Here is a 25,626-nt window from a genome sequence, read left to right on the forward strand (position 1 = left end):
GCTGGGATATGGTGGGACACGATGGGGACATGGCTGGCACACAGCTGGCACACAACTGGAACACAGCTGGGACACTCTGTGTTGGCTTCTCTGCCTCCACTGGCTGCAGCCAGAGACTCACCGAGGAGTTTTGCTCTCTGCCTGTAAATACCTCAAAGCATTTCCCCTTGATGGACGCATTTGCGGTATAAATAGTCATGTCCTCTTTATTTCACTCCAAGGTTTAATTAATATATAAATCAAATGCTTATAAAACTCACAAATGCTTGGGAAGATGTAAAATTTAATTAGTTTGCCCACACAACTCCATATGTCAACTGTTAGCTCAATTACTCTTCGCCATGAAATACTGACTGCGCTTTCCCATATTAGTAATTTCCTTCTATCTCAGAGTCATGCTTAATCAACACCCTGAACCCAACACACACTCCTGTTAAATTAAATATTGAGCACAAGGAGCGAGAGCCTCCTTAATGAAATCACAGCTGGATTTTGTTCTGCAAACCGCTCACAATATTGGAGCAGATCATGGTCCTAAGGGCATAGGGCCCGTCCTCCCCAACCCCAGCAAAAAGTGCTCCCAAAGTCCCTTCCTCTGAACACCATGGGACATTGTCCTGCCTTCTGGAGGGCACAGGGATGGGGATGGGGACAGGAATGGGGATGGGGACAACAGGCACCGGGATGGGGATGAAGATGGGGATGGAGATAAGGATGAGAATGAGAATGGGAATGGGGATGGAAGCAGGGATGGGAACAGGTATGGGGATGGGATTGAGGACTGAGATGGGGACAGGGATGAGGATGGGGAGATGGGGACATGCCCATGGCCTTGTGGCCAGCAAGACACACAGCCTGAGCCACTGGGAGGAGGACACTGGTCACTGGATGTGCTGTAGAAAAGGGTGTAGCTACCAAGAGGAAATTAGGAAACCTGGAGAAAGCACTTGAACTTCAGCCTTTTATTTCCTATTAGTGCTATGAATAAGAACTATTCATTGTCCCTAAAACTGTTCCCTTATCAACTGTGCTTTCAGTAGCTGATGCACAAGCTGCCAGCATCACCTGCCCCATGCACAGCACAGACACCCCAGCCCCAGCCTGCTGCACCACAACACCTAATTCTGACACTCTCTGGACAAATTAACGTCCTTCTGTCAGCAGCAATAATGCTGGGAACATAAAAACATTTTATGAAGCTCTCGCATTTTCCTATACATGGGCTAAATAAGCTCATCAGATTGGATCAGAGCCCCATTTCTCTGGGGTTTGCAACCCTCTTCCAGAAAGGTTACAGTTTCAGTGGGAAATCACTTTGGGTAGTTGTTACTCTATTATTTATTTATTTATTTTTAAACTGTCCTGATATAAACAGAACTGGAACCCAGATACAAAATAACATGATTTTCACCCTCCAGTTTCTTTCTCCAGGCAATCAGCCTGTTTCTTTATTCCAAATTAGCTCTTCATATTCGAGTCTCACTTTATTTAATCTTCTTTTTCAATTAAATTCAATTGTCTGTGATCTTCTTCACTTCCTATGCTTCCCTGCATTGCTAATACAGACAAATTCTGCATTTGTTCCTTTCACTTTTATTTTTTGCAGTTTTCTATCAGCCTGGTGACGCGCTGCTGAAGCACAGCACTTCCTCTCCCTCATGCCAGCCAGAGCAATGGCACACCTATGCCATCCACACGTATGGAATGGTTGCTACATTGGAGGTTATTTGGAGGTGGGACACCTTTTTGCACCAGACAAGCTCCTCTGACCCAACGTGGCACTAATGCCAAAGGAGAAGACATGTCCCACTGCTTCTTGAGGAGTCCCAGGCTAGTCCCCAGGCTCAGCTGCTTGGCCAAGGGTGGATAAGGGATAAGATATGAGCGTGTTGCCGCTATGGAAAGGCACTGATGTTGTTCTTTGCCTTTCTAGATGATAAATGTCTTACATAAAGCATGGTTTGAACCATTGGTTACCAGTACTGATGGACTTCAGGCAAGATGATGCTCTGGACTTCGGGTGTTCAATATGTAAAACACTGCATACTGAGTGAACCACAGCACCTGCAGTGGAGCCGCAGGGCAGCTCCGGGCCATGTGTACTTGTTCTTAAGAAACCCTTTTCTTTGGAGTGCTCCATGACAGTCAGCACAGGAGCACAGCCACCATCCCACATCAGCTCCACACCTCCTGCACACATACACCACCCTACAGCCCCCAGGGATCCCCACCTGGGCAGGGACCTCGGGGCTCAGGGAAACTATGACAAAAAGCTAGAAGCGACTCCCATGTACATTTCAAAGACCGAAAGACCAGAAGGCAAAGAAGCAAAGCCCACGGTTTTATTATTTTGAATAAGCAGAGAGCAGATGCTGTCCATAGCTTGCAGCCATCAGGGATCATGATGGTTCACAGGGATGCACCCACAGTCAGACCCATACCCTGAGCCCCCATGCTGCACCAGGAGCAGGAAATTTGGGCACACTGTATAAATCCCTGCAAAAACCAGGTCTGCATGGGAAGAACAACCCCTTCATTACTGCAGCACTCATGGAAGCTCAGATAATTAGGAGGTTCTGGAAATCAAAGTGATTTCTATTCTTTTAGTTAATTAATTCAGGCTTTTATCTATGAAAGTGGAGATGAATCAAGGCTCTGCTCCGGGCAAAGAGCAGCGATGTGCTGTTCTGGGCATGGGGAGTCGGCCACAAAGAAAGCTGGTACAAAAACAGTGGTCCAAGCCATGTATTCTAATTCACCCACACAGGTAATTAACAGAAAACAACCCCGACACTGTTGGCAAGGAGCTGCCTGGAAATGATGCTCGTGAAAGTAAAGCTCTTCTCAACTTGAACGTTTTATTCTCAGTGTTTTCTCTTTTCCCTACTAGATGGCGCCTGCAGACAGGCAGCTCCGGGCTGAGCATCGTACAGGGTCCACCAGGAAGGGCTGATTGGTAACATACTTTTTTCTCCAAAAAGCCACGTAGCTGCCATAGTGATAACTGGAGCAGTGCCACTTAGTGGCAGGAGTCCATTCTCTGTCAGTGCTGCGTTCGTTAACTGCATTCTCCCACTGACCTCTCCAAGTCCCCTGGCTGAGGATGGAGGGTGACCCAAAACAGAGCAGAGCAGGGATGGTGGTAGCAGTTCTTAAGCTACAAAGTGGTGCCAGGGATGAATAAAGAGGCACCTAGGTGTGGGTTATCCTGTTGGGCGCTTCTAGTTCAGGCATCCCTCCAGGTACCACTTGGGTGCACTCGATGCTGCATCTCTGGGTGGTTCACCCAGAGCTAAAAGGACACCCCAAGCAAAATGAAGAGCATGTCCCTGAGTGATGTGTTCATCAATGTGCCCCTGGTCCTGGAAGCAGGGAGCAGCAGAGGGGAGGATGAAGAGTGCATTATCTCCTGTATGTGGATTTGGGGAAGGTGGAAAAGTGGATGATACTTTGGGGACACAAAGAAAAAAAAGAAGAAGAAAAGTTTAGTGTTTTATGAAAAGGGAGTGAAATTGCAGAAGTCAGTGGATCTCAGCACTTTGGGATAAAGGGATGTCAGAGGAGCGGGTGTTGCTAAGGGCAAAGATGGGATGCAGCCCTGGAAGCAGAAAGGAACCAGGTAAAGGGAATCTCAGTGACTGAGGGAGGGAATGGAATTGACTGAGAGTTCTATAAATAAACTAAAAGGGCGAGAAAAGGACAAAAGTGTCCTTTATGTGATCATAGAATCATAGAATGGCCTGAGTTGAAAAGGACTATAATGATCACCTAGTTGCTATATGCAGGGTTGCCAACTGGCAGACCAGGCTGCCCAGAGCCACATCCAGCCTGGCTTTGAATGCATCCAGGGATGGGGCATCCACAACCTCTTTGGGCAACCTGTTCCAGCAATGATGCAGGAGGACAGATAACAAAATCCTAAAGGTGAGGCCGAGTTCAACGATTTCTTTCCTCGAATCCGCACAAAACGCCGGCTGTAGCACGGCAGTCACATCACCAAGACACGCACAGGACAGCTGGCCACCTTTATCTGCTGCTGGACAGTCCCACAGCCCGCACCGTCACCTGTGCTACCGCCGCAAGACGGCAGGGGCCTCCGAGATCAGATTGAAAAGCATCGGAGCGGCGGATAAAGACATTCCCAAAGATGCGTTTGAGCCTCCCAGGGAAGGGGATCCAGAGGGGTCTGTGTTAAATCCCCGCGGCTCTGACCGCGTTATTCGCCCTCTCTCGGCAGCGTGGCACTGAGCTGCCGCAGGGAGCTCCGCGCCGTCGGGGCGAGGCCGGTTATCTGCCCCGCTCCTCGCTCACAGCCCCACGAGCAGGTGCACGGCCGCTGATAGCACGGCCACGGCCGCACCGAGCCGCACCCTCCATTAAAACGAAACGCTCGCCGGCTCCGAAACGCCCTTATACGTGGAGAATTAAGGACTCCTGCCCCGAACGGGTCCCACGTCCGCCGCGGTGCCCGGCGCTTAACCTCGGCGCGGGGGCTGCAGCGGGGACGGGGCTGGAGGGCGTGCGCTCCGCATCTCCTGCTGTGCCGAGCCGCGGCACGCCGAGCCGTGCCTCCGGGGCGTGCCGTGCCACGCCGGGCCGGGCCGGGCCGGCTGATCCGCTCCGCCGGCGGCACATGGGCAGGAGGGCGGAGCCGCGGGCTGACATCAGCGCGCCTCGCTCGCCGCCAGCGGCCGCTCCGCTCGCCCTCCCGCTGCCCGCACGGCGCAGAGGTGAGTGACGGACGGAGTGCCGTGCCGGGGGGCTGCAGCTCCGGGTCCCGTTGTGCACCTCAGCCCGGCGTAGGTGGGGGGGGGGACGGCCCGGGGCCGCGGGGCCTCCGCCGCTGTCGGTGCCGGAGCCGGGCGCCGGATCGGGGCGAGGGGCTGGCCTGGCGGCGTGGCGGGGCGGTGCGGGGCCGGGGGCTGTGCGCGCACAGGCATGGTGGGGAACGGGGCTGCAGGTGGCTGCCAAACGGGAGCTTTGCAAACGCTTCGTGGATATGAATGACTTCTTCCGGCACGGGAGAAATCGGGCAGTGAGGTATTAAAAGAGACAACATCCTGGCCGGGGCCACGCGGGCCCGCAGGGTTGAGCAGCGGGCAGCTCTGCTGCTTCAGTGTCCCTGGGGGTTACTATAAGGAAAAAGAGTCGGATGCGCTGCGCTCTGACTGTGGCTGTGCCGCAGAGTGACAGCTGTGACGGAGTTGGAGGGGTGAATTTGGAGCAGGGCTGCCCCATAGGTGGGGTGGTCCGACGCAGGTTGTGCCCGTCGGTGGGACGGCCCCGGAATGGGGACAGCTGCGGGCAGAGCACCGAGAGCCCCACAGCACCAGCCCAGCGCTGCAGGTTGAAATGGTGCGTTGGAAAGTGCTTCGTGGGGAGAGAAACCAGAGACAGGAGATGGGGAACGCCACTCCTCCGGTATCAGTGTTCCTGCAGGCTGAGGAGATGGAGGGCTAACAAGATTGAGCCACTTTAAATACTTTAGATTTTAAATCAGGCTTACGTTTTCTCCTCTTTTAAAATCCCATTTACCATAAAACAAATGTAAGGCAATGCGGGATCCAATACTCAGTGCGCGGATTCGATTTCCTTCATAATTGTGGAGCAGAAAATGTTGGTGACTCAACAAGTCTTTGTTTAAAAAGAAAACGCAGCAAGCCCCAGGACAGCGTGCTTCTTGAAAGCAAAATGTGTGTTTGCTTTGCTTTTTACTTTTGCTTTTGTTTGCTTTGCTTCTTATTGTTAGGAGCTCTGATTTGGCTGCGACCTCGCAGCGCTGCAGCCATAAATGAAAGCAGCTTTAGGTTCAGGGGAAACACATTTTATCCGGTGGTGGAAGAAGAAGGGCAGCAGAGGAGCTCTGAGGTGATGGGATGGGTGGCTGTGGCTATGAGATATCGCATTGTGGGATTAAAGCCCATCAATTTGTTATCCAGATGTTTAGCATCACTGATTACAATGAGGTTTCCTGTCAGTCTAACAACGAAGGGCAGATTTCCAAACTTTAAGTTACTGCTTCTCCATAGGGTAGTTTCCCCTGCAGTGGACTGCAGGGTGCTTCCCATCTTCAACTAAGTGGAATGTAGCTTTAATTGAATGGCTAAAACGTTTGGAAAGCAGTGATGCGGGAGCCAACATCCCATCTCAAAAGCTCTTGGGTTCTCCAGAGCCCAAATCAGTGGAAGATTTTAAAACATTTAGCCAAGGTTTCAGGAATTCTGGAACTCCTTCCATCTTTTTCCAGGTCCTCAGACTTCCAGAAAGTCTGAAGTCTGGATTTGGTAACATTTGCATTTCGGTTTAGTTCACAGAATGGACTGGGTTGGAAGGGACCTGTTCCAGCACCTCACCACTCTCATAGTAAGGAGCTTCCCCCCAACATCCAACCTATATCTTCCATCTGTCAAAGCCATTTTCCCTTGTCCTGCTACTGCCTACCCTTGTTAAGAGTTGACTCCCCTGCTGTTTGTGGGATCCCTTTAGGTACTGGAAGGCTGCAATCAGGTCACCCCACAGCCTTCTCTGGGCTGAACAAGCCCAGCTCCCTCAGCCTGTCTGTTTAAAGGAGGTGCTCCAGCCCTCTGATCATCTTCATGGCCCTCCTCTGGACCCTCTCCAACAGCTCCCTGTCTTTCTTGTACTGGGGTCCCCAGACCTGGACACAGTACTCTAGATGGGACCTCATGAGGGCAGAATAGAGAGGGACAGTCACCTCTGCAGCCTTTGCAAGAATATCCTAAGTGCTCCCCACAGACCGTGGTCTGCCAATATGGGTCTATAGATAATGCATCCACAGTGGTGTGCTGATACCAACCACTGCCCATCACTAACAGGTACCTGCTTGAGTCAGGCAGCGTCAATGAGCTCCTTATTGCAGGGATGGGAGGCAGCTGGGGCCCTGTGCACACCGTGCATGCCTGGACCAGATTTCTCTCGTGCTGCAGAGCTCACCAGGCAGTTGTTGTGTGCTGCTGCCATAACCGGAGGCATTTCCTCCCCAGATACTTCTGTGCCCATTGCAGCTGCTCAGTACAGAGGTGTGTCCGTGGCATAGCGTGGATGTGCCTGAAAGGCACACAGTGTGTTCAAGCAAAGCAAGGGCTGCACTCAGGAGTCACCATATGATCTCTGGGCACCATCCTTTATGTTCCTTTCCTTGAGAAGCTGCTTGCCATCTTCTTGGGCCACCCTCTGCCTCACAGGGCCCTGTGCATCTCCCAAGTCGCTGTGAGAGGCAAAACCAGAGGGCATGCTGATCTTGGAGGCCCTTCTAACAGGCGGCAGCAGCCAACCCAAATATTTTCCTGTACAGGCAGTGCGATTCCTCTGCGTCCTTTCTGGAAAGAAAGAAGTTTTTGAACAGCAGGGTCTGGCAGCTCCCTGGGGGGATGCTGGGCTCAGGGCTCACCCTGCTGCTCTGCTGCAGGAAGGAGAGAGCTCAGAAGTGAGTGAGTCACTGCAAGGCAGTAGCTAGCATGGTAAGAGCAGCAAGCAAACGAAGATCCCAGAAGAAAGGAATAGAAGCCATGCAGGATTCTGCTACAGCATTTATGTTGTCACCTGTTCCTTGATGCTATGTCAGCATCAGCACTGCTCCACCAACACCTCATGGTGTTTCAGGTTTGTGCTCCCCATGGCCTTTAGGTGAGACCTCCAGGCTTCCCAAACCTCAGATTCCCAAGTAAGTTCTGTCCCAGTCTAGGTCCCTTTCAGGCCTCTCCACACCGTATCAATGTGGTGGGCACCAGCAGCACAGTCTCTTGGTATGCCAAAAGTTTGTTTTCCAGTTTGGTCAAGCCCCAGCCAGTACTGTGGCTGGGTGACTTTTCTGCCTAGCATCAGTGTTATTCATGTAGCCTCACCAGGCGCCCACAGGCTGGTGCATCTCTATAGGAAAACTGTGGCCAGAATGTCTGAGTTGGTGCGGGAACATGAGCATGGAAAATTCTGGGAAAGCCTCTGCTTTCCCCTGTTTTGAAACATGTTTTTGAGTTCTGATCACGGTAAAGAACATCCTGTGGTCAGGGACGTGCCTTTGGCTTCCAAAACCAACATCCTCAGTATTTATCAATGATTAAACTGGAGGGGGTATGGAGTGGGGAGGGGGCTGGTAGCTGTGTTGTCATCAGTGGGCAGTGGTGCAGGGAGGGATGTGCTTGCCTCGTGGGTGATATAGGGGAAGTGATTGAGAGAGGGGCTCATTAAAGACTGGGACAAAATGGAGGGGAGATGACAGAGAGCAGGGCATGCGCTGTATCCCATTTGGCTGGACTGACCGACCGCACGGACAGCAGGTGAGGGACCGGCCAGGCAGCACAGGGATGGGGTTAGGGGCACGGCACAGCAAGTCAACAGTGCTGTGTGGTTGTGCAAAAGCAAACAGCGCTCTGGGAGGTAGGAACAGGGAGAGGGTTGAGGGTGAAGCACAGTGCAATGGTGGGGGCACACTGCAGTGCTGGAACCCCTCAGCAGCTCTGTTCCCACTGTGTGGCCAGGGAAAGCATCAGCACCCAGCAGATGGGGACCTGGGGCTGTCTCAGGGCTCTGCTGTTGGCATTTCCTCATTCTCACAGCCTGGCTGGCATCCTAGGGAGGTTTGCGACATCACAGTTGTGGCTGAAGCAATACAGACGGTTGGTTTATTGCTTTTGCTGGTTCCTGGTTTGCAGTGGTGGGGAGCTAGCTCTCTTTGCTTTGGAAGGAGAAGAAGGGAAAGAGGTAGCAAGCCTGTTTTCTCCTTCTTCCCTCACCTGTGAGCTATCTGCAGGGCAGACGTGTTATTTCCAGTCAGCCTGGGCAAGACTGGGAGAATTCCTGAACTGTGAGCAAAGCTGAGATTGACTGGCTTTGGATAAGCCCTTTTCTTGCTTAAATCTGTGCCAACCTCAGCAGGTACATGGTACTGGCTGTGCTCTTTGGAGGGCCTCTCTGGATACAGCAGAGACTTAACGTGCTTTATTTCCCCTGGAAACAAAGCAGCTGTAGCCAAGACGTAAGTATTTCTGTGCACAGCAAGACCTGAGCAGAGACTTTAGGTGCTGAATGCATCTCTCCAGCTGAGACTTTTTGGTGCATCAGCTCCATGGAAAACACCAGGCTCTGCAAACAGGAGCTCCAGGGCTTCAGTGTCATGGGCAGCACAGGAGGTGCAAAGGTCCCTGAGTGCAGATAGATGGCCTGGGGGCAGAGATTACCCCCACCCATAGAATAATGGGGGGAACCATACTCCATGGCATACAGGAGCTGTCTTGGTGCAGACAGTGGGACATTCCCCTCATTCCACCCTGGTGCCCATCTGAGGATGCAGATAATCTTTATCTCAGATAATTCCCAATATCGAAACTGAAGGCCCAATGTGGCTCTGTAAGGACATGCACCGCAGCTATTCAAGGCTCAGTTGTGGTCAGTCTAACTAAAACCTGACCCCAGGGGAAGACACTGAGTGGTTATTCTGGCAGGGTGCTGCCTGCTAAGTCTATATGTGAGCTGAGCTCATAGATGAGGTTTGGGGCAGACAGGAGCCAGTTTCATTGTGCTGCACAGCACCATGGCGAGGAGCTCCTTATGAGATTGCTATCATGTTCTTCAGCACAATTTGACTCAGTGATATGCTTAAGACACTTCAGTTATTGGACCTATTACAAAACCAAGTTGTCTTTTATCTGATAAAGCAGAGAAATGGATCTTGATTATTTTTCTTTGGTCCAGAACTGAAGCAGAGCCCGTGCCATGCCTACATAGGGACAACCTTATTGAGGGTTTGCATGCCAAGCACCAACTGCGAGTTAAGGGAACCACGAGGCTGTAGTCCTCTGCCCACAATAACTGACAGGGTCCTGTAAAGATGGTCTCGTTGTTAAACAAGTGGTCAGGGATATCTGGGTCTTCCCAGGCAAACTTTCTGGAGCCCCGTTATCGCTGGTATCTCCTTCCCCATGTGTGTGGAAGGAGGATAACGATGGCACCAGCTTCCCAGATAATGCATTATCTGAGTGCAGATTGACGGCGCAGGGAGTGCAGCCACACCTGGAGGGGCTCCTGCAGCAGCTCAGCCCAGAACGGCCGTCCTGCTGGAAACCACTCAGAAAGCTGTGTTTGCTTGGCACCCAGCCTAAGCTAACAGCCTGCCAAGCCTCAGGTGCAAAACATGTAGAGTTATCCCTGCTTTTCTTCTGCAGAGCCCTCCCACCCTCCGCCTGTGCAGCAGAGATTTGACTGCTTCGGTTCACCCAGCTTTTGTCTGTTTGATCCCATTCTGCCTTCTGTTCTGTTTTGGTGTGGTGCCTGGTGGAGTGAAGCTCCTGATCTTGCTCGCTGCTATTGTACTGCAAATAATACAGCCACTGAGATGGCAATAGGTGAACCACACAGCAAAGCAACAGGCACGCTGGATGTGGACTTAGCATCCCCGTGCAGTGATATGAGGGTGTCATTAACCATCAGTCTGAAGGGCAGCTTCACATTGCACTTGGTATTTTAATTACGGAACTGCTGCCCAGTTAGGATTGAAACTAGTTGACTTCCACTGTGCTGGGCTTTAAATCATTGTGCAGCTTCCTTGCTAAGACACTGCTCTCCTTGAACTTCGTGTGCTGTAGCTCAGCAGGGGTACAGTTTCCTTGACAGGGAAGATCGATAAATGAGGTTTACCCAACGCTGCAGTGCTTGGGCTGTGTCTGGCTTCTGCAGCCTTTCTCGTGCTGATGGCTTCTCTGCCTCAGGGTGACATGGCAGCAGCATGGCCCCCTGGAGGGGCTGGTGAGGCCATGGGGAACAAGTGGATGCCCCGACCCTGGAGACACTCAAGGTGAGGCTAGTTGGGGCTCTAAGCACTTGATGGAGCTGTAGGTGTCCCTGCTTGTTGCAGGGGGATTGGACTAGATGGTTGTTAAGGGTCTCTTCCAACTCAAAAGATTCCACGATTCTATGAAATCCTGTCACCCTGAGCTTTGCTTTCTGTCCCAGTGGCCAGGAGCCAGAGACATCTCTTTCTTGAAAGACAACTTTTCATGCTTTCAGGTTGCTGAAAAGCAGAGGGTTGTGTAGGCAAGGGAGGTGGTTAAGCTAAACAATAGTGTGGGCCCTAGAACAAATCGCTGTGGGCATGAATACACCTAGGTGGAGCAAGGAGGTTTCTTAAAAGTAAAGCAGTGTTTTTGATAAAGTGTGTGATAAGCAGGGGCCAAAAAAGAAAACCCATCTCTTCAGACAGAGCTGGAGTATTTACAGTGGGATTTTGCAGCCTAGCTGGTTATAGCTTCACTGCATTGCTCTTCAGCCTGGCTGGGATGAGGGCACAAGGCTTGGCATGGACCTAAGCTCCACCTGTGGGCTTGCTTCTCATTTGGGGAAGTCCCAAGTGATCTTGCCTTCATCCTCACCTAAGTGTTTCTGTTCTGTGTTCAGTTTATGTGTTTGTAGTGTTATACTTGTGTTGTTTTTGCAGTGTCTGTGATCTGTATGGTCTATACCTAATGTAGGGGTGTGTGCACAGGTAGCAGCCTTGATTAGACCACTGACACAGGTGCAGAACCAAGTCTGCCTTTGGGCACACAAGCCCTTCCACAGGTCTGGAGCAGTAGCAGAAACCTTCAAGGTAAAATCTTAGTAATTCTCTTACCAAGCCCATGAGAGGAAGCTGTATGATATGAGTTACAGCTCATTAAAGTGTACTCGTAGTACTTCTTATGCCCATATGCAGCCCATGGCATGTGCTAGTAGTAATTTGGGTGCTCAGGCACTTTGCATGAGGATTGCAAACTGCTTGCAACAAAGATTGGCTGTTCTAAACAGTTATCACACCCAAGCTTGATCTTCTCTTTGACTTTCCTAAATCTCTTATGAGCCTATTGGAAAAACACAGATCCATGGGGAAAACCCATGACAACCCATTCTCATTATGAAAATTATTTGTACCATTATTGCTCCAATCCCAGAAAAGCATTGGATAAAGAGCATTTCCAAAAGCCTTTGATAAACAAAGCCCATTGACCAGGTCACCCTGTCCTACTGGTCACCTTCACTTCACCAGCTATACAGCAAGTCTGTACTCAGCCAAGACCAACCTCTTTCTTTTCCAAATGTATTTCCCATCTGTTAATGCTGGTCTTTATTACCATTTCTACCAGCGTGCCCAAATCAAAAGCCAGGTGTCCTGATGTGTGAGCTCCCTGGGCTACCTCCTGAGCGCTTTAAAAGTCTGGTGTCCCTTTGGCCATCTGCCATTCTTTAAGCTTTAAGCTTTAAGGTGACACATCACAGGAACAGCCTGGCAGTTCCCTGATTGAGCTCCTCCAGAGCTCCAGGCTCAGCTGGTGTGATGCTGTTCATTTTATTGATTTGCTTAAAGCCTCTTCATGGCCTCACTATCTGTTCTTCTATGGAGAGCAGAGTGTTACAGGGCAAAATTCATTAATGTTTGTAAAGCTCATCAAGATCATTCGTGAGCATATCCCATCATATTTTAATACCTTTGTTTTTTAATGTCACGAGAAAGTTCTCCTTGAAGAGATGAAGCAAACAGACCCAAATATTGGAACAGGCAAAGCCCACAGCTCTCTTCATTTACCACTTGGAGGACACTTTCATTCCACCTCAAACTCCCCGCTTTGATGCTGCTCCCACAAATCAAAAGAACCCCCCAGCTCTCCCAGTAGTGTGCCCAGAGATCCCCACACATAATGGGGCTTTTCAAAAGATCTCCCCTGTTCCTACAGGGCTCCAAGAGCTCCTGTGGCTGGTGGCTGTGAGGATTGCTCTGGCTTTGCAGTGTGAGATGCAAGTAAGAAGAGCAGAGGATGGCTGAGTGCAGGTGTTTGATCACACGAACCTGTGAAACTTGTCCCTAAGACCATTTCTGTGTTGATGTCTTGTCCCCCTCCATTGGTGGCTGGATGTCACTGCACTCATGCTGGTGGGTTTAGTAGGTGGGTCTGGGCTACAAGGACCCAGCACTGTGCATCTACAGTTAGGCATCAGGGAATTCCCTCCTTCCCAATTCCTCATGCACTTCTATTCATGCGGTGTTAAGTGGCATTTTCCCCATGGCTGCAGATGTGGTCTGAGTTTCAGCAAGAGCTTCACAATGAACTTGCATTTCCCCCTTTTTTTTTTTCCTACCAGGATGTCTGGAGGAGACATGGCCAAGCCTCTCCTTGGCCACAGGAGCACAGAGGGTGAGCCCAGCATGGTGCCTGCAGCCGGCCGCACCATCGGTGTGCTGGGGAGTGGGGACTTTGCACGTTCGTTGGCCATCCGCCTGGTGTGCTCCGGCTTCAAGGTGGTGGTGGGCAGTCGCAACCCAAAGCGCAAAGCCTGCCTCTTCCCTTCTGCAGCAGAGGTCACCTTCCAGGCTGAGGCGGTGAAGAAGACGGATGTCATTTTTGTGGCGGTTTTCAGGGAACATTACTCCACGCTCTGTGACCTGGCTGATGTGCTGGCGGGCAAGATCTTGGTGGATGTCAGTAACAACACCGAAATCAACCACCACAAAGAATCCAACGCTGAATACTTGGCCTCTTTGTTCCCAGCCTGTACTGTGGTCAAGGGCTTTAATGTGGTTTCTGCATGGACGCTGCAGTCTGGTGCCAGGGATGGCAATAAGCAGGTAACGCTTTCTCCTGATACGTGCCATATACCAGCTATTTCAGTAGCTGAGGTGTGACATCAGTAAATGGCCTTAGGCTCATGAAGAAGGGGCATCAGTACTGGTTTTGGCATCCAGAAACCATCACACAGCTTGCACGTTTCTTTGATCAGAAAAGAAATACCTCTCTTACTCCATGCCCTGTGGTCTCTGTGTAAGTGAAAAATATCTTTTAATTGTCTCTCTATTTAAACACAGCCAGTAAAGCAAACTGGTGGTATGCATAAGAAAGAAGACCTGTCCAGGAGAGAGGTCTTTGGCAACCACAGTAAATCCCCATCAGAAAGTCTGCCAGAACACATGATGCTCTGCGATAACGTAGGCTTCCTTCAGTGCAGCATCCCTCCTGCCACACTCGTTCCCACCACTTGATCTCTTTGCCCAATGTGTATCTTTCCATTTGTTGCAGGTTCTGATCTGCTCCAATAGCCAAGAAGCCAAGCGTACTGTTGCAGAAATTGCTCAGGTCATGGGATTCACCCCTGTAGACATGGGCTGCATGTCCTCAGCCTGCGAGATTGAGAACATTCCCCTGCGCCTCTTGCCAGCCTGGAAAATCCCCATCTTTTTGGCTCTGGGGCTCTTTCTTTGCTTTTTCACTTACAACCTGGTGCGGCAGGTCATCCACCCTTACATCAGGGAGCAGAAGTATAAGTTTTATAAGATCCCCGTCGAGGTGGTCAACACTACGCTGCCATGCGTGTCCTACGTCATGCTGTCTCTTGTCTACCTGCCCGGCGTGCTGGCAGCCTGCTCACAGCTCTACTATGGCACCAAATACAGGCGCTTTCCAGACTGGCTCGACCAGTGGCTGCAGCACAGAAAGCAGATCGGCCTCCTCAGCTTCTTCTGTGCAGCCCTGCATGCTGTGTACAGCCTGTGCCTGCCCATGCGCCGCTCCCACCGCTACCAGCTGATTGAGACGGCCGTCAAGCAGGTAATGTTGGCACCCTTCAGTTGGCACCTGTAACGATCTTGCGGGCACATCCAGAAGTTGGGTAAGAGGGCTTTGATGCCTTTGTGTTCGCTTTCCAAAGGATTTGTTTGCACAGGAGGTGTGTCCTCACCACAACGCACCTCCAGTGCTGTAACAATATAATGCTGAAGAGCTGGGCATAGTCTAGGGGAACAAGGAAATGGGAAAGTACCCTACTGCCCTATTGAGGCTTTCAGCGGTGCTTATCCAGTGATTATATCCAGAGATTGCTATACCTTCAGGCAATTCAGCTCTACATCTCAGCAGTGCCATGGAAGAATGTGATTCTGCCTTCCTTTGTCACTGGCTTCTTGCTGCTCTTCCCTGCCTCCTCCTGGGATGGTGCAAGAAGCTCTGTGCAGCCCAGAGGTGAACCAGATCAAGGAACTGTCCCTAGACCTGTCTGCTTTCTGTGCTGGGATGTTTCTCTAGTGCTCCTCACTGCAGTCTCCCAAGCACTTTTTCCAAGCACAGGCATGGAGGCAGCTGGAAGCAGGACAGCTGGTTTTGGGAGCAGAGCCTGCTCAAAGCATCCATCAGATGACATCCCCAGCCTCTCAGTTCCAGCCTGGCACAGCCCCTTCTCAATTGCTACAGTCACGCATTAATCTCAGGCAAGCATCCTGAGTCCATTTCCCCTCTACCTCCTGTTTTCTAGCAACATCTTTGTTTAGTAAATTAAGCCCACTTAATGAGCTAAAGAAGATGGTTCTAAATGTTGTTCTCTGCCATGAAGCCTAAAACCCATCTTCCTTTCCATTAGCATGAACAATTTCCCCCATTAAATGCACTTAAAACAAAGGTTATTAGGAGACTACTGCATATTCAAGCATCTGTATTTGTTTTCATGGCTTTGAACTGACTTCTCATCCAATTATCTTTCCAAATGCAACTGTGGGTCTTGCTGCTGTGGTTACAGGCTATGGGAGCTGCGAGCATCGAGCAGCTCTTCCCAGCAGGCTGTAGATCTGATCCAACTGGGACAAATGGCATTGGCACCTCCCAAAGGCAGAGGCCAGTAGCACTGAAGTTGGGATTAGGAACCAGTGTTCATCCAGGAAATCTGCTTCCAAAATCAAAGTGAATACACATAAAATTCAATTCCTCTATTCCTACGTGCTCCATTTTAACAAAACTTCATTGTCATGCCAGGCTATGGAGAAGAAGATGAATATCTGGGTAGAGGAGGAAGTCTGGAGGATGGAGATTTATATCTCTGTTGGAATAATTGCCCTGGGCTTGCTGTCGTTACTTGCCATCACCTCACTTCCATCCATCGCAAACTCTCTCAACTGGAGGGAATTCAGTTTCATCCAGGTAAGGCTGACATGTGTCAATGCCAGAGAGGGGTTCTGCAGTCAGCTGGTGTTAGGGACACTGCCACTTGTCCTGGAGGACATCTCAGGGCAGCGGGACAGTGGTGCTTCCAGGGGGTCACGCTGGACTTGTGCTCTGCTGTGTCTCGGGGAAAGGAAAATGTAATGCATCATGTGCATCCACGTGGAGCTTAGTGGCAAGCTTTGCATGAATGAGTCTTTAATGTGCTGGTGGAATTTCTTTCTCACCCTGCTTTTAATGGTGCTAGCTAGAGATCCTGAGCAGAACCAGTACGGGTTTGCCTGTGTGATGCCCCCTGCAGAATTCTTTGGGATTTTTCCCCCTCAGCCTGCATCCATGAGTAGTGCTGTGTTCATGCCTGAAGTCACACGAGGTAGAAAGCTGTGCAGCCATTTAGAAAAGGCAGTGTTATTCTCTTCTCTAAGGGAGTTGCTAAGTCTGGGCCTGAACCAATGATTGAGCACCTGGTAAAGGGACACAGCCAGCCATGGGAGCACAGGTGAATTGCTTTCACCTGTGCAACCAGAAGGCATAGAACTAGGTTCCACCCCTCCCTAAGCCTCATTTAAGGGCTGGCTGCCTCCAGGGAAGAATCTGTACCTGGAGATCCTTCTCTTATGGAGTATTTGGCAAGTTCTGATCCTTGGGATAGGTGAGCAAATTGTTTTTCTCTTTAATTGGATTGTGACCATCACCTTGTGTTGAGTAATTCAGAATTGGTTATCTGCCATTGCTTTTTGCCATACCTTGAATGTTCATGATCCCCCTGGGAGCTAGCTGTTGTGGGGAGGCTGCAGAAGGTGGATGGATAATCTATGGGGACAGCCAGTGCAGGACACAGATCTGAATAATCAGTGAAGGGCATGTCTTCTAAAAAGTGGGTTAGGAGTGTCTGGGTAGCTTTTGTTTCTCTCAGGTTGCCCAGTGGCTTAGCAGCAGACTTCCCATTTGCAGGGATGTCTAGGCTCATGAGGACAGATCTCCACAGCAGCCTAAGTAGTGGTCCCAAACCCTCTGCCCAAGGGCTGTTACTCTCATTGATACATACAGAGCAAGACTTTAGGCTAACAGGGACAGCAGGGAAAAAACTTCAAGTAGCCCCTGCACTTCAGAGCTCATTTTGAGGCCAGATTCCCTGAAAGACACTCACCTGTTGTATCACATAATCCCATCATTAACTGTGCTTCCTACAAGGCTGCTGCTTAGCTTGCACCAGGCTCTCAGTGATGCTGCAGTGCCCACCCAGCATGCACAAACCCCAAGGGTTCCCCCACAACCCCTCTGTACACTCAGGGGTTGGAGCATGCAGAATTAGGGCATGGAAAGGTGGATATCCATCATTCATTCTCCCTTGCTGAAGCTCTTCAGCTGCACATAAATAATTCAATATTCATTAGAGCAGGAGTTTGAAGCCTGCTCTCCCACAAGTGCCCTGATCTCCAAGCTAGTAAGCCAGTTCATCTCTTTTTTTTTTTTCTCTTCTCTTGCTGTGAGCTGTTGAGTAGTTATTTACAATGCATAAAGAAGCCTCACCTGGAGAGCCTGACCCCAGGAGACTGTCCCTTGGGGAGAAGGGAGACCCGGCTTTAAATCTCTCTTTCAGGAGCATATTAATTCTCAGCTCCACATCTCAGGGGAGCACTGCAGCCACTGGGACATCAGGTAAACTCCTGTCCTGGCTTAGGCATTTCATAACAGGAATCCGAAATAAAGGGAAATACTTCCTTACAGCCTGGAATGAGGCTCTGAAACCTCCCTGCATCTCAGTCTGCCTCCCCCCGCAGCTCTCCTGGTGGGTGTTGCTGTTGTGTCGTGCAACACATATGGTATCTTCCACCAGCATACATTCCATGACTGTCTCTTCTGCCCTTTGACATCTTTCCCTGGGTCTTTCCAATGATATGTCAGCTCTGGCACCAAGTACGCGATGCTCTACTCCAAAATAGCTCCTGGCTGCCCCATAGAGCTGCTGGCTGGCTTAGGGCATGGAAAAATCACTCCTACCTATTTCTGTAGATGTGAGGAGAGACATGGCAGCACAGCACCAGCTCCCAGCTGATGGCATGCAGGAGATGTACAAGTGGCATGGTGCCCAAGGAGAGGATTAGAGGCTCTAACATACTGTTAGCTTCCAGGTCAGGTATAGCTTGTTTGGTTTTTTAATGAGGAATGTTTGAGATTACTTTCTTGAATAAGTTGGTAATGCCAACTTGAAGAAATGAGTTACAGGTACATCTGCTGTTCCCAGGTGCTAGAGGGTAACATTCACATACAGCAACTCAACTCTCCTTAAATTAATGCACTGTGACACTGTGATGTAAATACAAGGGGTAAAGAATGAGGCTGTACTCTCAAGCCCTGGGGGTGTCCGGCACTTGACCCTATTACAGTACATGAGAGGCATTGTGGCTAGTTGTGAAAAAGGAAAGACCTGGAAAACACAGCATCCGGTTTTGACTAATAAAAAATATACAGGATCTAGACACTGGATAACAGGAACAATTCATATGCAGTTCAAATTACAGGAGAGATTTTTAAGGTTCCCCAGTGATTTATAAATCAAATCTAATTGGCAGAGAAGTGAAAGTGCATATGATTCCCTTTATCTGCCCACCTTGAAAAATCCTCTTGGAATTTGAAGGTTGGGTTGACCTGATTTCCTTCTTAGCTCATATACTGTGGGATGCAGAGAATCTGTCATCAGTCGCTTGTAGCCCTCCTGATGATGAAGCGAGAGTGGGCTTCCACATAGCTAACAGCTCTACAGGACTAATGGCAGGAGAAGTCTGAAACCTGTATAGGTTAGGAAGGTGCCTTTTGCCTTGGATGCTGCACAGGCATTTATAAATGAGCCGCTTGTGACAGAGTCACCTTCACTGATGCATTGCAGTACATCTCCTGGATGCCGAGGAGAGGTGGGGGAGAGAAAAATCAATCCAGAATGGGCAGTGCAAGCTAGACCTGCATTAGAAAGATCCCATCTTCACAGAGACAACTCCCAGAGGGCTTTACCACCTTACCTTGGCAGCAGCCCTGCATTCTCCATGCTTTGACAGTGTAAAAGGCCTGCTGGCCCCAGAGAGTCCTGGTTTGCCTCACTGCTGTGCTCTGAGGAGCTGCCAGCACTGTGTCCAGCTGCCACCTGTTCACCTGCACATTTATTGCCAGTTAGCTCTTTGTTCTGTGTGCCCTGCTGCTGAGCACAAAGGTGGGTCACTGCACAGCTCTGATGTTTGGTTGTCTTTTGTCCTACTAATTTCCACTTCTGCTTTTCCCTGGTGCCAGCAGCAGTTGAAAGAGAAACTGTAGAAGAACAAACTAATTATCTCCAGCCCTGACACCTCTGCTATCCATGGAGCCCCATCTAGAGGCACCCTGCACCCAGTGCCAAAAGCACCTGCTGTTCTCAGCCGTCACTCCTCACCTTTTCCCCAGCCCTGCCTTATAGCCGTGCTCTGCTGTACAGCTTCCTGCTGGCATCTCTGGCCTCCTCCCACCCAGGGATGTTCTACCTGTTGGAGGGGAGCTAAGAGTTGATAAATGATGGGTGAGACATGGGTTGGTGCCCACTGTTAAGAGCATTGTCTCCTTCAGCTGCACGGTGTAGCTCAGCAAACACCTTCATTTTCCGAGTGAAGCAAATTTTGACCCTATTTAGGCTTGTTTAGGGCTGAGGAACCAGATAATGGCTTTTGGGTGGATATAATCTTCAGCTGATGGGGTTGCAGCTGGCTCTGGGAATGAGCTTGAGCACTGCTGGTACAACACAGAGAGAAGAGCTCCCTAACTTGGCAGGGCTTATGGACACCCACATGATGGAGAGGTGCCGTAAAAGTGAAGTACATAGATATGGGGTGTATTTTAGAGATCTTTCCTTATCTGCCCAGTCCACTCATCTACTTCAGTAATTCACTCTGAAGGGTAGAGGAGCCTTGATCTAGTTTGTTGTTAACAACACAGTACACACTGAAAAGTTATCTGGGATTTAAAATGGTTTGTCAGCCATCAAAACCAGGAGGGGGTATTTTAAAGGAGGTAGTTGTCCAGCTGGCAATGTGGATGACAATGTACTACATCCACTCTTCTCTTTGAAAATACAGCTGGTAGCCCCTGGGGAGGGCTTGTGATTGGAATGAGCTCGGTCACCACCTCTGATGCAGGCAGGAAACCAGCAGCAAGGGGACAGTAGTTAGAAAGAAACCCATCAGGGCTGTTGCTCACCTCCAACCTGAGTGCTTCTATCTTGGCACACTGCAGTTTTCCTGTAGGTGACAGCAAGTCTCCGGTTGCATTTTATTCTATCAGAGAAACACAGGAATACTCACTGCTTTCTCTGCACTGCGTACTCTTATGGGGAAAAACAGGCATGAGGTCATCTGCTGACTGCTTTGTGTTACTCTTCCTTTTAGTCTACCCTGGGATTTATTGCCTTGGTTGTCAGCACCCTGCACACCCTCACATACGGCTGGTCGAGGGCCTTTGATGAGAACCAATACAAGTTCTACCTGCCTCCCACCTACACCCTGACGCTGCTTGTCCCATGTACTGTCATCCTAGCAAAACTCGCCTTCAGTTTGCCCTGCATCCAGCACAGACTCCTGCGAATCAGGAGGGGCTGGGAGAAGGGGAGGTACGTCAAGTTTGTTCTGCCCAGTGCAACAGGAGAGTATTCGAGCGGGGAGACTTCTAGCAACGTCTGATGGAACCCCAGGGGTGGCAGAGGATTTCAGAGCACTATCGACATTTCTATAAGGGTGTTTCTTTTTCTTAAATATATGTATGTTTTGGAATAATTCTATTGTGGGTAAATAATAAAATCTGGTGACTTTAGAAAACAGACTACCATGAAACTAGTTTAGGCAGTGGTATTTAAATTATATTGCTGGTTCGCTAGGACAAATATTGCCTTAAAAATCACTGTGAAAGCTGAGCTAGCAACACAAATATACAGGGAAAAGTGATGGATTCTGTCACTGGAGATGCTGGTTGGCAACTCTACAGCAGTACTTCTCTGTTGTTTCCTTATCTACTCTCATGAATATCAATGGTTTTGTTCTTTTTTTAAATATAAAGAAGCACAGATTTTTCTGGGCTTTTTGACAGCGAAGACATCCTGCTTCTTGAGCATCTTGATCAACATGAGCAGTGAGCTTTAGAAACACAACTTGTCCCTGCCTTTGGTCTCCTTACTGAAGTAGCCACATAAGCAGAACAATATCCCTGTTATGTAGTGTTTGCAAGTTTTACTAAAGGTGTCCAGACTTGACAGCAAATCCAAGTATCTGCTTTCTCAAATACAGACAGCAGTACTGGTCCTGTAGGCTATACTTGGTGCGCATTTATAGGCTGCAGAAATAAACCACCTTTGCTACCAGTGTGAAAGCATTTGGAGAGAGGGATGACCCTAACACCCACACTCCCCATCTGCGCTGCTGTCTCTGAGATGACAACTACTGCTGCTGTACGTTCTCTGTTTTACTAAATCCATTTCAGGCAGTGTTTGATGGAAATAGAGTGAAGAGAAAAAAAAAATGCGCCACTTCACAAAATTTCACAGAGAAAACCAAATCTCTACATCAAGTATAGTTTGAAGCTCTTAGAAATCATTGTCACCTGAACTTAGACAACAAAACAGCAGCTCTAAAACTACTGGCTTCACCAGCAGTGATAAGGTCTTTGAACTGTCTTGCAAAGGGACTGGTGGGTCTTGACCACAGCATGAGAATACAGGAATTGTACACGTGGGGCACCATCCTGCACTGCCTTGCACCTTTAAAAGTCACTTACTAGACCACAAAGCACGTATCAAATGCTTTTCTTCCGACTTCACACATGCTTTGGATGAGGTCCAGGGCAAGAATTCTGCCCTACTTTCCTTTGCTACCTTTCACTTTCTATTCCTTCAAGCTCTTGCTCTTTATCAGAATGATTCTTTAGGTTTTGGAGATCCAAGCCATCCGTATAGAGAATGGACAGCCATTCACAAAAGCTCATTTAAAAGCAAGCAATTGAGATGCCACAAGAAGACTACCTCAGCAAGACCAGACCCAAGGACATGGGTGGGATAGCCTAATTTCCTTGCTGTTAAGTAAAAGGCACTACTCAGCATTCTGCTTTCCTTTGAAAAACATGTCATCAAATGAAGTGTTGTTTGTGGGACCAAAAAGCACCTTTTAAATGACCAGTTAATACAAATGGGAAAACATGGATCAACTTTGGGGCACGTAAGCCTTTCTATGAGCCAGTACTGTTCTTGTAAACTGGATGATTTTAGACAGAGGAACTTCAGAGTTCCCTGTTCAGCCTTAAATGACAACGCTGAGTAATACTTTCCAAGTACTGCTCGAGCTGCCAATAATAATATCGAGGGGTTTTAGGTTTTGCATAAGGCTTACAGTAAAGTCTGCAACCACCACCTCCTTTCACTAAGCAAAAGGAAATCGACACAAGGGAAATGCCAGCTTTGCATAATCATCTGGTTATTTTTTTTTGGCAACAGAGGGAAAGGGACACTATGAAAGTGACCCTTTCCGAAAGCTGCTGTTATTCAGGTTTCCCCATCCACCTTCACAGCCTCACCCAGTTTAGCACCTCATCGAATCACTCACCAAGCAGATTGATTGTGCAGCACTATTTAGTTGTGGATGAATGGTAGGCTAAGTTTCCATGTGGATTTGATGCACTTCCACATGAGTATGATTCCACCCACTCCAACATAACTCATGCTTGAGGGAAAATTGGCTTCAGCAAGCTTCTCTTCTGTTTTATCATCAAGCAAAGTCAACATAAAAGCACAAGTTTGCACATTTTATGTTTATAATAAAGTATTCCAATGTCTTTTTTTTTAAAGAAGCTAAGCTGCTTTTCATGTCCTTAGGTCAGGCAAGACAACTGCCTGTTGGCCAAACACAGAACAGGAAGGAACAAGCATTACAGAGGCTTGCAGGCTTTGTATTCAAGGGGTAAGGTGTGGTTTTACTGTGGGATGCTTCAAGGCTAAAGACTCACCATTTAGCCCAGCAGAACAAAGGTTGCACTTCAGCTTTATATACACAACTTTCACACCTATGTGTCCTTCCTGTTGATGGCAAAGGGGCAGTTTTCACAAGCAGAAGTAGAGCTGGGCACTGAATATAACTCATGAAGCAGCACAGTTCTTTCCAGTTTGATGCCAACCTGTGACAGATGAGCCAGCTCAACAACCCCTCAGCTCCACAGCATCTATTAAAAGATCCATCACACTGCTCCAGGTAACGCCAACATACTGACCAACCAGTCATTGTATCTTTTGAAGACTGAAACCAATTGGTTTCTAAACACAGAAGCGCATTTCAGATGGTGCCCTGTATACACACCTGGTCTCTAAAACCTTTGACATGGGAGTTTGGATCATTTATTTTGATTCCGGAAGACTGAAAAGGAATTTGAGGTGGTTTTGAATGCTCATTTCCCCACACAATTTTGTGGAGAGGGGATTCTGTGAGGTTAGCTTAAAATTCCTCAATGAATTGTTTTTATACTTAGAATTTCTCTGTGTATACACACATACACAAACATATATATTATTGCAGAGTATGTAGCTGGAATGTAAATTCTTATATTTTCTGTACTGCCCACAGTGTGCCTCTGTGATTTGTAAGAACCAACTGAAGAGCTGTAAGGCCAGTTTTACTGGTCTCTATAGTTACATAAAAGATATTCTGAACAAGTCTATAAAACTGAACTCCTTTGCATGTTTTCACCCCCTCCAACTAAACACCATTATTACAATGGCAGAGAGTAAGGGGATTATGTGCAATGTAACAACCCAGAGATAAAACACACCAGCAGGTAGGTTCTTGCTATCAAGCCAAGTGAAGATGATCCTTGCTGTGACCCAGCATGCCAAGGCCTGTATTACAGAGCTGCTATGCACACTGGAGGCCACAAGTGCATACAAACCTATATTTCATGACGTAAGGCTGGAGGTATTACACAGCAGTTGCAGCACTGGAACAAAAATAGCTTCATTCAGTAAACTGAAAGTGCTGTTGATACAAAGTTCAAGGAAGAGGGACATCCCAATGAGGTTTATGGGACTGGAAACTAAAAAAAAGGAGTTTCATTTTGTTCTCCGTTTCTTAAATCACTTCCTCACAGAAGTGGGACACCAGATCAACCAACTTCTGGATCTGCAGCACTGCATTTTAATGAGCTAATTTGTAAGTTGATTTTAATGAGTTCATTTAAATTCCTGTGCAGAAGCTTAACCTCTGCAGGTACAGCTCCCTCACTCCTCCTGGTTTATAATGCAAGGCTTTTAACAGTGCAATTGGTTTCTTGCTCTTTGGGGATTTACTTACAAAGTGATATATCAAACTCCAGTTAAATCTTTAGAGGAATGCAGCTGCTTCAGCACCTCTATACGACGTGTTTCCGCCAGGATCTCCAAGATGGCTTCCACCCCTGTGTGAATTGCTATGAGCAAGCAGCAAAATACTGGTAAATCCCTGAGCTCAAAAGGTCCTGCACTAAGCTAGTGGGATCTGCAGACCATGCTTCAGCTTTGAGATTTGTTAAAAGGGGACCATTTTCCTTCACCTGCTTATTGCACCTGAATAAGAAGCATCAGTTTTTGCACAGGCAGTCAGGCCCACTGTAAAGCTGAGCGGGCAGTGCACAGCAGGAAGGTGCCATCTGTGACGAGAGACAGCTCTTGTTGGCAGAGTGCGCAAAGGAGTTTCTTATTCAAAGCCTAAAAATAACTTGTGTACAGCCAGGCAGAAGGATCACATAATACAAGCCACAGTATTAGAGGAATCTTTCGAAGACTCAAAGTGGAACTACAGCCATTCCCCTAGAAAGATAATCTGCTTTAGATTTAGAAACCTCAGCAGTGGGAGATCTACCACAGCTGCTGTTCAGCTGGTTAGTTATTCTTGTTATCTGTTTCCCGTACGTGATTTGCAATTAGCTAGCTTCAGCTGCTGGTGCTGCATGCCAACCTGCTGGCTTACAGAGCCATCCACAACCAGAAGGCTGCTTTCACACAGCTGTCTCAAAAACAAAGACACTGTGTGAGATTCGAGTCTGCTTTCTGGAAGACCAGGTTCCTTCCATTTGGTGATGGGGAAGCATGGAGAAATTGCCATAATACTGTTAGGGTATGAGGCAGACACTTCTAGACTGCCGCTTTGACTCTAAAAGCAACAGATGTGCTCCAGTTGGTTGGATGCCAAATGCACACACAGAGCCAAAGGTGTGACCTCAAAGTCTGGTCAAAACCAGACTGCTGCCATACCTTCCACTTAAATCATCTCGATCCATAAAAGCAAAGAGGCTTCCCAAACTGGCCTTAAAGATTATGTTTAAAGCATAGAAAAGACAAAGACAACAGTAACATACTCTGAATGTGATTTCTTATGCTGTGCCATTGGCCCTACTGACTCTCTGGATAGCAGAATTAAACCTTCCTGTGATGTGAAACGAGAGCAGACAGACATGCTCTTGCGCTCCTTGCTGACATTCCTGGTACACAGCAGTACGTCACCTGCCAGAGGGCAGAAATGGACACACAAAGATAAATTCTATTCTTAACCTACACTGTCATACTGAGCTCCTGAATGCGTTCACCACCCACAGAAACTCTCACTTCTGGCTTGCTTTTGGCTTACCATAAAGAGAA

General features: G+C 48.6%; 1 protein-coding gene across 5 annotated transcripts; it reads left to right on the plus strand.

Annotated features, from left to right (window-relative positions):
• Positions 1-4,646: 4,646 nt before the first annotated feature.
• STEAP3 (STEAP3 metalloreductase) lies at positions 4,647-23,676 on the plus strand. 5 transcript variants are annotated; one of them, XM_072342248.1, is made up of 5 exons: positions 4,647-4,730; positions 13,126-13,609; positions 14,058-14,585; positions 15,777-15,941; positions 20,372-23,676. In XM_072342248.1, exons 2-5 carry the CDS (start codon positions 13,127-13,129, stop codon positions 20,660-20,662), a joined length of 1,467 nt encoding a protein of 488 aa, XP_072198349.1. In that variant the 5' UTR covers positions 4,647-4,730; position 13,126; the 3' UTR covers positions 20,663-23,676. The 5 variants fall into 5 exon arrangements, with proteins under 5 accessions (XP_072198349.1, XP_072198352.1, XP_072198350.1 ...); XM_072342251.1 differs by having other exon boundaries at positions 19,251-23,670; XM_072342249.1 differs by lacking the exon at positions 4,647-4,730 and adding an exon at positions 8,249-8,297 and having other exon boundaries at positions 20,372-23,670.
• The last annotated feature ends 1,950 nt before the right edge of the window (positions 23,677-25,626 follow it).

Source organism: Excalfactoria chinensis, chromosome 7, assembly GCF_039878825.1.
Source record: "Excalfactoria chinensis isolate bCotChi1 chromosome 7, bCotChi1.hap2, whole genome shotgun sequence".
Classification (NCBI taxonomy): domain Eukaryota; kingdom Metazoa; phylum Chordata; class Aves; order Galliformes; family Phasianidae; genus Excalfactoria; species Excalfactoria chinensis.

Coding starts and splice junctions, on each gene's coding strand:
- STEAP3 (XM_072342247.1), top strand. Junction 13,610..14,057: donor CCAGGGATGGCAATAAGCAG/GTAACGCTTTCT, acceptor CATTTGTTGCAG/GTTCTGATCTGCTCCAATAG. Junction 14,586..15,776: donor TTGAGACGGCCGTCAAGCAG/GTAATGTTGGCA, acceptor TTGTCATGCCAG/GCTATGGAGAAGAAGATGAA.